General features: G+C 36.9%; 2 protein-coding genes across 2 annotated transcripts; both read right to left on the bottom strand.

Annotated features, from left to right (window-relative positions):
• Positions 1-1,660: 1,660 nt before the first annotated feature.
• On the bottom strand, positions 1,661-6,435 carry LOC145225321 (uncharacterized). The gene is made up of 8 exons (XM_080092014.1): positions 6,343-6,435; positions 5,841-5,981; positions 5,092-5,262; positions 4,692-4,800; positions 4,412-4,526; positions 4,049-4,341; positions 3,544-3,728; positions 1,661-3,213 (listed from the first exon to the last, which is right to left on the bottom strand). The coding sequence occupies exons 1-8, from the start codon at positions 6,398-6,400 to the stop codon at positions 2,375-2,377; spliced, it is 1,911 nt and encodes a 636-aa protein (XP_079948140.1). The 5' UTR covers positions 6,401-6,435; the 3' UTR covers positions 1,661-2,374.
• Positions 6,436-8,600: 2,165 nt separating this feature from the next.
• On the bottom strand, positions 8,601-12,574 carry LOC145224001 (uncharacterized). Its single transcript, XM_080090415.1, has 8 exons — positions 12,490-12,574; positions 12,220-12,351; positions 11,279-11,431; positions 10,550-10,658; positions 10,307-10,421; positions 9,939-10,231; positions 9,407-9,591; positions 8,601-9,264 (listed from the first exon to the last, which is right to left on the bottom strand). The coding sequence occupies exons 1-8, from the start codon at positions 12,545-12,547 to the stop codon at positions 8,705-8,707; spliced, it is 1,605 nt and encodes a 534-aa protein (XP_079946541.1). The 5' UTR covers positions 12,548-12,574; the 3' UTR covers positions 8,601-8,704.
• Between the last annotated feature and the right edge of the window lie 774 nt (positions 12,575-13,348).

Consider the following 13,348-nt stretch of genomic DNA (forward strand, 5'->3'; position numbering starts at 1 on the left):
AAACGCATTTCATCTTAATCCAATTTTGACAAAATTTAATTTCGTTAGGTTTTATATAGCAACACAAACAAAGATTAAAAAATCAATTGTACATGCCCAGTCTGTTTGTTGAGAGGTATCCACGGTAACCCATGAAATAGGACAGCTTCTATTTTTCGAATGTTTTTTTTGACATGATATCAGCAATTTTTGGATTAAGAAAATCCTTTCTATATTTCGATTGTCCGGCGCTTTTTACGAAAATTTCCGCTGCTCTGTTGGTCTTTCCACGCGATTTTGGTCAATCACATAATAGCCGAAGACAGCAGTATAGCTGACGCGAGGTCAATTTACAGTGGAATTTGAAACCTACAAGACTTATGAGTTGTGTTGGTAAAACACGGTGAATGGGTATGAAGTAATGACACAGAATTTTGCTGCTTTGTTTTCTGTGACAAAATACAGCTTGCACTGGGTAGTAACTCTCGTTCTGGCATTAAAGTAGTGAGCCAGCGTTTGTTAACGCATGACACAAAAAGACACGATACGAATTGACCCAAAGCTGTACTATACTATTAAAAAGACAAAGGTGTCATATAGATTGTTTATCTTCGACGTATTCAAATCTGTTTCCTATTTTGACAAACACACTTTTCATCCTAAAATCACTTCTGACAATATTTAATTTTGTTAGGTTTGATATTGTAACATGCACTAGGATTGAAGAGGTCGGTTGTACATGCCCAAACTGTTTGTTTCAGAATTCTTGTTTATGCTTAGTTTGCTTTCGTTCTTCAAAGAAATATTTTTCATGCTTCGTTTGCCCGGCGCTTTTCGCAAAAATTTCCGCTGCTCTTTTAGCCTTTTCCCCATGATTTTGGTTAATGACGTAATAGCTAATGACAATAGGGCCGCAGTAGCTGGCACGAGACAATTTTTACAGCGAAATTTTGAAGGTAGATTTTACAGTGGTGTTGGTTAAATATGATGGATAGGTGTAAAGTAAAAACACAAATTTGAATTAAAACGTTACTGCTTTTTGTTTCTGTCACAAAATAGTACTAACATTGAGTTGGAACAATACGGAAAAGAAACAATATGCCATTTGGATTGTTTATCTAAACCGACGTATTTAAGTCTGACATCAACCCTGACAATAAAATAAATGAAATAAATTGTATCTTGAATCCATTTTTACCAAATTTAATTTCGTTGTACGTTTAATATAGCAACACACACATAGATTGAATTTGTCAGTTCTACAAGCTCAGTTTGTTTGTTGAGATGTATCCACGGTAACTCATGAAATAGGACAGCGTCTATTTGTCTATTGGTTCTTTTGTGGGCGTGAATCAAGCGATTTTTGGATTAAGACGCTGAATTGAGTGCCCTCGTACCTTGTTCGGGGTGGTATTGTTTGTACGGCTGGAATATTTACTCTTGGAATTTGACCTCATTAGAAAAATTCTGTGTTCATTCTTGCGCTGTGACTAAGCCTTTTTTGACCTATGGACAATAGATGGTCCGAACTGTACACCCCCACAAGTGTTGGTTTGTTTACAAGAAAGAATGTGTCAAACGCCACATGATTGTATGTACAGACTGTATGCTTTGTACATTTTTGTAAAAAACGGTTTCGCAATGTTGTAACGACAATTGTATTATTTCGTTTTACGGCTATGCGAATACAGAAAGTCGGTAACCTTTGTAGTATTGTTCGTCTAAAATCAATAGCAGTGAAAGAGTCACACTGACTGCAAATCCCACAGTAGTGTTTAACTTAAACGTTGAAATTGGCGTTTCCCCATATTATAAACCGGTGTTTAAACAATCGGCCTTACATTTGTTGCGTCGTGAAAAGTTTCGGCTTTTGTGTTCTCAAAAAGGAGAAAAACATGTGGTCAAGGTGAAAATTCGTTATTCGCATTTATCTTGAAATACATACCAGCGACAAATAGTATTGGGATCAAAACTCCGCGACAGACAAAAGCAATGAACTCAGGAAGCACCATCAACAATGGCTAAGTGGATTTTAAGCATCTTTATACCATAAAACTGGGGTTTCATTGGTGCAACCACATTGCGTTTGTTTCTATAATTATAAAACGACGTTGTATTACAACGTTCAAACATGCACTTGCAAAATATAAGCTATTGCTGCCAGGCGTAATATCAAGTTTATAGAATTGCCAGAAGAGCTCTATATACTTGGAGCACTTGCAAAAAATGTAAAATATATTTTACATTTTTGTTATGTAGTGCATAATGTAGCAAAACGTTGTATCTCAAAACGCTAATGTAGGCAAAACACAAAAAGCCAATATGAAACACCGCTTTGAATTAAATCATGTACAGAAAACAAGCTTGACATATTACATTTTTAATTTGAATGACTTTAAACTCTTATTGCAATACAGACAGACAGAGCACTGACAAACAGCACATAAAGATATTGTTGTTTCGTTGTTGTCGTTCCTGACGTGGTCGTAACCGCGGTTGTCGTTACAATTGTAGTTGTTGTTGTTGTTGGTGGTGGTGCTGTTGTTGTTGTCGGTGCTGTTGTTGTCGGTGCTGTTTCTGTAGAGTCTGTGCTTGTGGATGTTGCGTCCGAAGTTGCTATTGATGTTAAGGTTAATTGTTCTGTCGTTGTATTGGCGGTTGATGGCGAGACAGGAGCTGTTGATGCTGTAGTTGCTAAAGATGGTTTGCTTGTTGATGCAGCGATTGTAGATGATTCAGTTGGTGATGTTGCGATTGTAGATGATTCGGTTGGTGATGTTGAGATTGTAGACGAGTTGCTTGATACAGCGATTGTAGATGATTTGGTTGTAGATGTTTTGGTTGTTGATTCTGTAACTTTATCTAACGAAGCTTTTAATTCTGCGACTGTAGGTGATTGGGTTGATGATGGTTTAAACTGTGATGTTGACACTGGAGGTATAGATGCCTTGACTGTTGAATCAGCAACTGTAGATGTTTTGCTTGATGCTGTTGTTGATGCTACCGATGCAGTTAAATCGGAGGAAACAAGAGTTGTTGATGCTTTAACGGTTGATGTTGGCACTGAAGGCTTAGATGCTGCAGCTGTTGATGAGGCAACTGTAGAGGTTTGGCTTGTTGGTGCGCCAGATGTGGCTGTTTTTATTGATACCGCCAAAGAAGTTAAATTGGAGGAAACAACTGTTGTTGAAGCTTCGGTTGCGACATATGCCGTTTGATCCGTCAAAATTGGTGCTATAATAAAGATATTTTTTTACCTGGTGCAGTTTTTACTTTCATTCATTCAAGGAACTAATTCATACGTAGACGCTTTTCCGGCGGTTACGCAATCGTTTTTTGTATAATTGTGTACACTGTACACCAAGGTATATGCATGCTTTTTACGCCTGCACAAAGTATGTACATGAGTGACCAATCCATAGCGCAACTATAGAAATCGTCTGAGATATATTTCTGTATATAACACAGCATTTTAGAAGTAGTTAGCGAAACTGGACATAAATGTGTACTTTAACTTACTATCAGAGTTATTGTTGTCAAGTTAGGCGTTATACTCTTATCTACCTGGACATCCTGGGAAGGTGTAGGTGTTCATGAATCCATCAAAAATATCAATCGCTTTCGATATTTCAGGCAGCAGTGCAGTGTATAGGGGCGTGAGCAAGGGTCGGAATAATTCACTCAATGCAGCCTTGTTGCATTTCGTCTTCCATGCGTTTAAACCCAACGCAAGCAGATTGTTAATCGGTCTTTAAAACCAAAAAAATTAAGCTCATATTTTTTTACATGCCACCAAACAAGAAACTTGCGCGATTGACTACGAGTGTGTCAAACCGCTCAGCTCTTGCAAGTGTCTGATATTGCGTATTGTACAAGCTACGTTTGAATCCACAGTTTCATTCATAATTAATAAATACCTTGTTAAACTTAAACTTCAAATACGTGAACTTTAAATAGTAGTTTGGCAAAAATTTAGTAACTAATATTTAACTGCGAAAAAAAATCAAACAAAAAATCTACAAGCCATTCAGTTTGCAATTGTTCAAACATAACAAAAAAACTAACTTACAAGCAGAGCTCTTCGTGTGTTTTTGCCTTCAGGATATTCGGTGTTTCGGTCACAGTGGCATCGTACAGTTCCGCAATCACAGCGTCATCACAAACTGGATTCTGGAATGTTAGGTTTAGCGGTAAGCTGCTGCTTATCGTTTCCAGTAACGCAGTGAGATTCTGTAACAAGACGGAGTTGCTCTGGAGGCAGGATGCTTTCAGAATCTCATTCTGCATCCCAGCACTGATGTTTGGAAAGATTGAAAGTAATTGGTCAATGTTGCTGAAACTGGATGCTTGCTGGATTATCAGCTGTGTAACAAAAATGATCGTTAAGGTGTTTTTGTGAATATTTGTATTTCAAATTAAAATTTGAACTTACTTTGTAAGTGGATGGCAAGTTGAAAGGTAGAAAGTTAAGCACAGTGGAACAGTGTCCGGACAAACAAGCTGGAAGAAGACTTACGCCACAAGACATCGCCTGGTTGATGTTTGTTCTGTAAAAAAAACAACTATACGATATCCTGTCTGTGCCTTTTAGAGGCTAACTTTGCGATGCACCCTTTAGTTTCTCTTTTAAGCAGCAACTTGGAAAAAATAACAAGATCACTAAACAAATTAAAACTAATGAAAGTGTTCAAACGGTTAAAATTAGGCCCTACTTGCACTGCGTAGTGTTGGAGTATGGGAGTCCCGCCAAAAAGGCGTCCGTACACGGCATGCTCATCTCAATCGTCTCTGATAATGTGCAGTTAGGTAGGAGCGCTACGTCTAATAGTAAAAAGGACGTGTGTTATTTGTGTACAAGCAATAGAGACACATGAAATAGGCTATTGCTGCCAGGCATAATGTATAACCTACTATTGCTCATCCAGCAGTTTTATTGTTTACAACAAATACTTCGTTATGAATAGTTTACAAATACTTGGTGGTATATATAGAGACACACTTTACTTATAATTTGAAACACTACATATAAAAGTACAATACATAAATCGACATTTAGGCATGCGACTGCCCGTTGGGACAAAATCACTGTTTTGATTGTTTAGCGACCTTTACCGTTTGCTATTTCTTTGTTAGAACATCCGTTAGGTGGCGAGGGTGAGTTGCAAAGAAAGCTGGTACACGTGGTTGTTGAGCATTTGGTTGCCGAGGAGAGCCGAGTGTTGTTACCTGCCATTTGTGAACACGATCTGTTGCTTTGGTCAAGTGGAATGCAGATGGCCGTTTCTAAAATGAAGATGTAATTACAAAATGAAATCAATATTTGGCCATCTAAGTAATTTCTCCTCATCGCTGTAATGCTTTGTTTCTTTGTTTGCAACACTGTGCATAACATGTTTTTTCACCGTGGTTTTGTGTTAAACTTTCTGTTGACAAATATGATTGATGTAATTGAAACGTGATGATCGACATGGTGCCTTTTTTGCCGCCATGCAATGTTTTACCCATGTATAGCATCTTTACTTAACGTTAGCACCTTTCTTTGTGCCCGTTTAGTTTATTAATAGCCAACGGCTAGTAAAACATTTATACCGAAACATTTAATGAATCAGAAACACATTTTTCGAGCACATTATGGATCAGCTGAACTTTCAAAAGGACTGATTAGGTACAAATTGTATCCAACAAATCGTAAATAAATTGCTTTTAAAAGCTATTACAGTACAAACAGGTAACATCGAGTGTATGTGCCCAACTGCTATTATTCATAGCAATAGGAAAGTGAAAACATCGATCAAAACGCAGATACAAAGATGCTATTAAACGTTTCTTACAAGCGTGCTACCAGTTATTGCAAGGGTTACCTGTTGCTGAAGAATCGTTGTCTGAATGATACAAATTGCTTCTACAAATCCGATTTGGAGGACATATTAATCCCTCGTAGTTGTCAAATGTCACAGATCCGTTAACAGTTGTTCTGAATCCGCTGTTACATATTACTTGTGCTGTAAATAGAAATCGTAAAAACGGTAAAATTTAGAAATTTGAGAAATTTGAAATTGTAAACGCGTTTTACGACACGTCTATTGTAAATTGGTTTTAAGATGTGGAGCAGCATCAAGATCTTATTCAAATTCAACTGGTCATGCTGTTATATGTATACATGTATATATATATATATATGTATATATAAGTTATATATATATCTTAAAAGACGAATGACTTGTTATTCATGAACTTAAATCATTAGACTTCGGGTTCATTAAAGTCTTCATTTGTCAAGTAACGAACTAGGTGACCCGTGACTTTATTTTTAAGTTTAATGTACAAATTTTCCAAGTAAATTTTAAATTAAAAAACACTTACCATTTGCGTGTGCAATTCCAGACAAAGCGACAGTGATGAAAATAAAAACCGGTTTCATGTTTCTTATACGTTATTACTGTATCAGTCGTCCTACGAAGTCTACAAAATATAATAGTCACAAGTTAACTTGAAATCTGTTTTTTCGCTTTTTTTGTTAAGAAATTAAAAATTCTAACTTTGACATTTTTCAATTTGCTTTCAGGTGTTTTAGTTCTGTTTTCAATTATCTCGTACCAAAAACTAACTGTGTCGTACATTTGTTCACAAAGTAACTCTTGTCCAATGAATATACTACATGGCAACCACTTCAAACTTGTCTAGCTTGTTTTCCAGAATTCCTTGGGTTTTATACGAAAGTTTTATAATGGGATGAATACCTACCATCCTTTCCAAGAAAGCCCTAAAGCGTATTATTGCGTCACTCGAACACATTCGTGGTGATGGCATTCTGATCTAATACGATCTTGGTTTTATTCAGCCCTTGGGGATTTCGGTTTCGGTCCTAGGAATTCTTGAAGATTTCTCAATTTTAACTAAAGTGAGTTTGTGTCAACAAATCAAATACCGAATGCATGTAAGTTTTATTTTTGGTGTTTAAGACTTCGGTTTATGGATATATTTTAAATTTATTGTTTATTTGGAGATTTTAAAGCTTCCACTTATGCAACAATACCACCAGTCGATTTCATCGTGAATATTTAGCAATCATTAGTAAAACCACTGCTGGAAATATGTATCATAGTTAAAAATCTCACGTGATTGATATCCAGTTTTCTTTTCAAGAAAACTTAAAGCTATCAAATCAGTGTGAAATATAGTTGAAAAAAGAAAAAGTACAACACAAAAATTGCTCCATTTTCCTGAAAGAAATGATTTTGTATGTGAAAGTACCGATGAGAGAAAATGAACACCGAAGTATTGCAAATGTTTCAGAAAATCCTCAAAACATTCAATTACTGCATCAGTCAGTAACTCAAATAACAATGGGCCACAAAAGCTTTTCTTGTTTCAAAGTTAGCTGAAGATATTTTATTATGATTACCGTCTCCAGATTTCAACTTTTCTCGCTATAGTCACGAGGTAGTAATAGGCCTGGGGACATTGTGGTAATATAATTAAGCCTACGTGGTAAATGAAAACCAACAGTTATGTCTCAAATTCCACGCTGATATCTGGCAATGACAAGTAACTCGTGAAAGCGTCATCCGAGAGGTATTCAGAGCGGACAAACGTATTGGACATGTATTTGTGCTCGATCAATTTGTATTTCTAAATAATTGCAAAATATCTCACTAAAATATATCATGAATCATAACCAGACTGTTTTGCAAAACAGAGATGGTCACTTTAGCTTTAATTCGTTGACTTCGATTGCAAACCGAACAACAACACGAACTATTAAGCTGCCCACGTGATTACGAAACTTTCTGTTCCGGTACAAACCACGCGGTCCAAACGTAATCGACACGTGGCTTGGTTTCAAAAAAGCGGGAAATAGTTCATTGAAAAATTTTGCCTTTTGCCTTGAGGCTGTTTACGCACAACCGTGTGGACATGTGTATGTCGTATCACAAACTCTGTGTCGTGAAAGCTTCAATTTTGAATAAAAATCCAAAATAGGTTTTGTTGCTGATCTTTGGAAGATTTGGTGACCATTGATTTTTAAATGACCGAAGCTCGTGTCGTCACCACATTTTGATGTTTCACACGCTTACAATTATGGCATAAAATACAATATGAAGTAATTTAAAATCTCCAATTAAGCGACAAGGTTTATTTAAAGTGTTATGTTGAAATTGTCCTAAATTTTATTTGGTCATATGTGCGCAATCATGTTTATGTGTGGATGTGTCACACGCCTTTTCAGACCGGTGCACGCCTGCAGTTGTCAGTTGCAACGTTTTGTTAAGGGTTAAACTACATGTGAGCACCAACACCCTGACATGTCGATTATCGCAGCTTTCAACACGAAACACGGGGGCGCGATATATTTGTGTAACAGATGCGCCTTGTTATATTTTTGTAGTTTTCTTTTTCCCCATAACGGACCTCACCAGTGGTGATAACTTTTAAGGTGATAAACAAAAATCTCGAATTTGTTCCGATCTTTTTAACCAGTTTCTTTACCAATTATTATCAAATTAGGAAAATTATAAAATCAGGAAATCCATCAACTTCGTGATTCTGACCGGTATTTGTGAAAAAAATCTTGTAAGTGTAACAATTAACGGTAAAAAAATAATGGTGCAATGTAGCAAAATAAATTTTAATGCATGACGGTAAAACGAAGAAAGGTAAATGACACTTCAACAGTTTAAAACAAAAACAAATCATGAAGCAAACGTTGTAAACATTGCATTTTTTATAGACCTATTGCAACACAGACAGACAGGACACTGACAAACACCACGTGAAGAAATTGTTGTTTCGTTATAGTTGTTGTTCCTGACGTCGTAGGTATCGGAGTTGTGGATACAGTGGTTACCTTGGATACTGTAGATTTCATAGTTGTAGTTGCTGTTGTTGTATGCGCCTCGGTTACAGGCGCTGTGGTTGTTGATGCTGCGTGCGAAGACATTGTTGTTGTTGATGATGAGGGTAAGGTTTCTGTCGTTGTACGAACTGTGGTTGAGGAGACAGGCGCTGTCGATGATGTGGTTGTTGATGTTGACACAATAGGCTTGGATGTTGTGGCTGCTGGTGAGGCAACTGTTGATAATTTGGTTGCTGATGTTTCAACGGTTGATATTGCCACAAGAGGCTTAGATGTCGTGGCTGTTGATAAATCAACTGTAGATGTTTTGCTTGTTGATGGGGCAGATGATGAGGTTAATGTTGATGCCACCAAGACCGTTGATAACGTGGAAGAAACCGTTGAAGCTTTTGTTGCAATTGTTGTCGGTTGGGCAGTGACATTTGGTGCTACAAAAACGTTACATTTTACTTTCATTATATACATATATATTTTTGAAACAAGCATGTTCTATGCACTCGTTTCTATTCCAGCATATATTTTGCTGCAGCGTGTTATATTTTTGAAATATTTTCCAATCATCTTTCTCACCTGGACAGCCAGGAAAGACATAGGTACTCATGAAAGCATCAAAAATGTCAATCGCTTTTGATATTTCCGGCAGAAGTGCAGTGTAAAGGGGTGTGAAAAGAGGACGAAATAATTCAACTAGTGCAGTCTTGTTACATTTCGTCTTCCATGCGTTTAAACCCAACTCAAGCAGATTGTTGATCGGTCTTAAAAACACGAGAAAGAAATAGGTCTAATTTTTTTACAAAAAAAGCCTGCAACATCGTTTTTGTTATGTAAAAAGTTTAAGTTTAGTTTTTTTATTATATTAGGGATGTCATTCTTGCCTTGCAGAAGCTATGTTTCACTCCAAATTTTAATTTTTAATTATCGTTATTGAACTATCAATACATTAACTGTAACTGGTGGTTTGACAAACCATAGGTCTATTAAACTATAAATCAAAATTCAATGAAACGATTGATAACTCCTATGGGAAGCTGAAAACGTATCCAATTTTACAACTAAACAAGCTACGACGTCTGTAACAGCTTAAACGACTCAAAAAACGTACATGCAAAGCTCGCCGTGAGTTTGTGCTTTAAGAATATTCTCTGTTTCGATCACAGCGGCATCGTACAGTTCCGCAATCGTAGCGTCATCACAAACTGGAGTTTGGAACGTGAGGTTTTGAGGTAAGCTGGTGGCTACTGTTTCCAGTAACGCCGTAATGTTCTGTAGGATGACAGAGTTGTTCTGCAGGCAGGACGCTTTCAGAATCTCATTTTGCATCCCGGCAGTAATGTTTGAAAAGTTTGAAAGCAATGCGTCAAAGTCGCTAAAGTTGGATGCTTGCTGGGTTAAATTCTGCGTACAGAAAAATCTGTGGTTGTGTGGACCTCCTTTTGTGCTCATTTTTTTTTAAAAAAAACATTGACTTACTTTGTAAAAGGATGGGAAGTTAAAAGGTAGAAAGTTAAGTACAGTGGTGCAGTGTCCAGACAGACAAGTTGGAAAAAGTTTTACGCCACAAGACAACGCCTGGTTCATTTTTGTTCTGGATAAAGTGAAACGCATATATTATAGTTCCCATCCTGCTACTATTAATGACTAGTTTAAGTGCTTTTAACTTTGTCTATAAGTAGTAATTTTGACAGCTAGCTATAAAAAAGAGTTTTTTCTTACTTGCACTGCGCAGTGTTGGAGTATGGTAATCCCGCCAGAAAGTTGTTCGCGCAAGGCATACTCATTTCTAAGGCCTTCGATAACGTGCAGTTAGGTAGGAGGGCTACGTCTGATAATAAACAAGATAATTAATATGATGGCAAGAATAATGAAGTATGTCAAAGCCAATTTAAGCCCGAATAATTTGCAAACAGAATAATTTTAGTGTAAGTAGTTTGTGTGACTCGTGTATTATCACAAAAGTCTTCAACTTTTTTCCACGCGGTTCGAACCCAGGACGCTCCCGGGGACGAATCCCGATCAGGTTTTTATGTCTATATGGATCAGGCGCCTGGCTCAATTCGACCAAGCCCCTTTTTTTCTTTTTTTTTTCTTTTTTTTACGGGGTTCGAACCCAGGACACTCCCGTGGACGAATGCAAGTCCTTTTTTTCACGGGGTTCGAACCCAGGACTCTCCCGGGGACGAATACCGATCAGGTTTTTTTATGTCTATGGGTTCCTGCCCGAATGCAAGTCCTTTTTTTTTCACGGGGTTTGAACCCAGGAACCTCTTTTTTTTTTTTTTTTCACGGGGTTCGAACCCAGGACTCTCCCGGGGATGAATCCCGATCAGGGTTTTTTATGTCTGTATATGGGTCAGGCGCGCCAGACCGTTCGGCCAAGATCCTGCCCACCCAGGAACCTCTTAGGTCTACAAAATCTTGTTACGGTTGTTTAGCGACTTTTACCATTTGTCATTTCTTTGTTCGAACATCCGTTAGGTAGCAGTGGTGAGTTGCAAAGGAAACTGTCACATTTATATGTCGTGCAATTGGTAAACCACGGAGCCGGAGATTGTGGACATGTGGTATTGAGGAAAGGTTCTACACAGTTGACAAACTCTGGAAAGAAAAATAGACAAATAGTATCATTACCATGAAGCCGATTTGCAATACAAGTTGGTTTTAAAAGTTAAAAAAAACGGTTTGATTCGGACTTGACTTCACATTCGGGCAACTACATGTTGCAGTTTAAACTTGGTAAACTTTCGTTTCACCTATTGATACTTTTGTGATTGTCTTTAGATACTTAAGATACCGCATAGGCAAAATATATTTATCTTGAATTGATTAAGATGAATGACTTGATGAGATGCTAAATTTGAATCAATAAGTATCAGGTTCATTGTAGTCATCCACCAAGCAATGAGCTAGGACATTCCGGTTTAAAGTTTGAATATACCAAATTGGTAAACTTTCGGGATTAATTCAGGCTAAATTAAATGCCTGCTTACTGCCACAAGCAATCTTTGTGACCCACATTTTTTGTCTTCAGCGTTTTATCGATTTATATCTTGTTAAACTGCTCAGGCCAACTTTCCTTTTATAAGGTTGGCAATAATAATGTACCTATAGTTAAAAACAATAGAAACAGTCGTAGGTTATTTTAGCGTAATGGATTAGTCTGATTTACCAAAGTATACTAAAAAATGTACTTACTTTAAAGGCCAAATAGCTCATAATTTGCTAGAAATGGTTCTAATTCGCTAGAACTTATTATTATTAACTATGTTTTTGCTCAACTGTGAAGATATATAGCAAATGGAAAAACACAATAACATGAACAAATGCATGCGATACTGCTGTCAAACGTTTTCCGCGAACTCATCAGGCATATTTGCAAAGCTTACCCGATGCTGAATCGGCATTCCATTGATACAAAGTGTGATGGCAAATATGGCCTGGAGGGCACTGAATTCCCTTAATACTGTCAAAATTCAAAGACCCATTGATGACTGCTCGGATGCCAGTGTGGCATATCACTGTTAATAAAAATGGCTATAAATGTCAAAGTGTTGACGATAATGTGTACTGGGGCATAATTGTTTTTAAAATGGATTTGGCAAAAAATATTCTATTATCGGAAAGTTAATTTACTAAAATATTTCTGCAATACTTACCATTCGCGGCTGCAATTTCACACAAAGCAACAACGATGCAAGTAGAAATAAACGTCATGTTTTTGAAACAGTCTTAACTTATGGATGTCCTGTAGAGTCCATACAAAACATATTATCAGTAGGTTTATTATGAAGTCTATGCAAATCCATTGAACCCCAACTTGGGCCAGAAACATATCATTTTACAAATCATAATAAAGTCTAAATAACGTATGCGTTTAAAATACTCAACTGCCTCGTTACTGGCCACTCAATATCCTTGCAAATGCTGAAATATTTTCCTATTTATTGCACCATTTAGGTGAGTTTCTCAGATACTTTCAAACTCGTTTAGTTTGTGTTATCCAATCTCGTTGGTCTATTTATGTGCAAATCTAAAATTCGAAGGTACATTCGCGACTCTTTGAAAAAAGCCCCGAAGCGTTATTTTTCATGACAAAACCATATTCGCGGAAATGTCACCGACGACTTATTAGCCTACACAACGCGATTTTTGTTACTCCAAACTTTCAGAAGATTTAGGCTTCTTTAATGGAATTTTAAAGAAATTCTCTGTTAAGAGGCGAAGTTAGGCTTAAACTTTATGATATATAAGAAAATCAAAAACTTTCAAGCTTGGATTTCATATCCGGTTATTATTATTTTTTTAATCGCGTTTTGTCTTCTGACGCTTCAGAACCAGTACTTTGCCAATTTAAATAGCTTTGCTAAGCTTTGTTTTAATTCTGATACGTTTACATTTGTACTTTGGTGTTGCATAATATATAAACGCTCTTCTCCATACCTGCCATTATCGTAGCCTTAGAGCGATATTATGCCTATGCCATTGCGGTAATGCTCAGGGAAGCTGGTATAATCT

This window comes from Phallusia mammillata, chromosome 4 (genome assembly GCF_965637545.1).
Source record: "Phallusia mammillata chromosome 4, kaPhaMamm4.hap1.1, whole genome shotgun sequence".
Classification (NCBI taxonomy): domain Eukaryota; kingdom Metazoa; phylum Chordata; class Ascidiacea; order Phlebobranchia; family Ascidiidae; genus Phallusia; species Phallusia mammillata.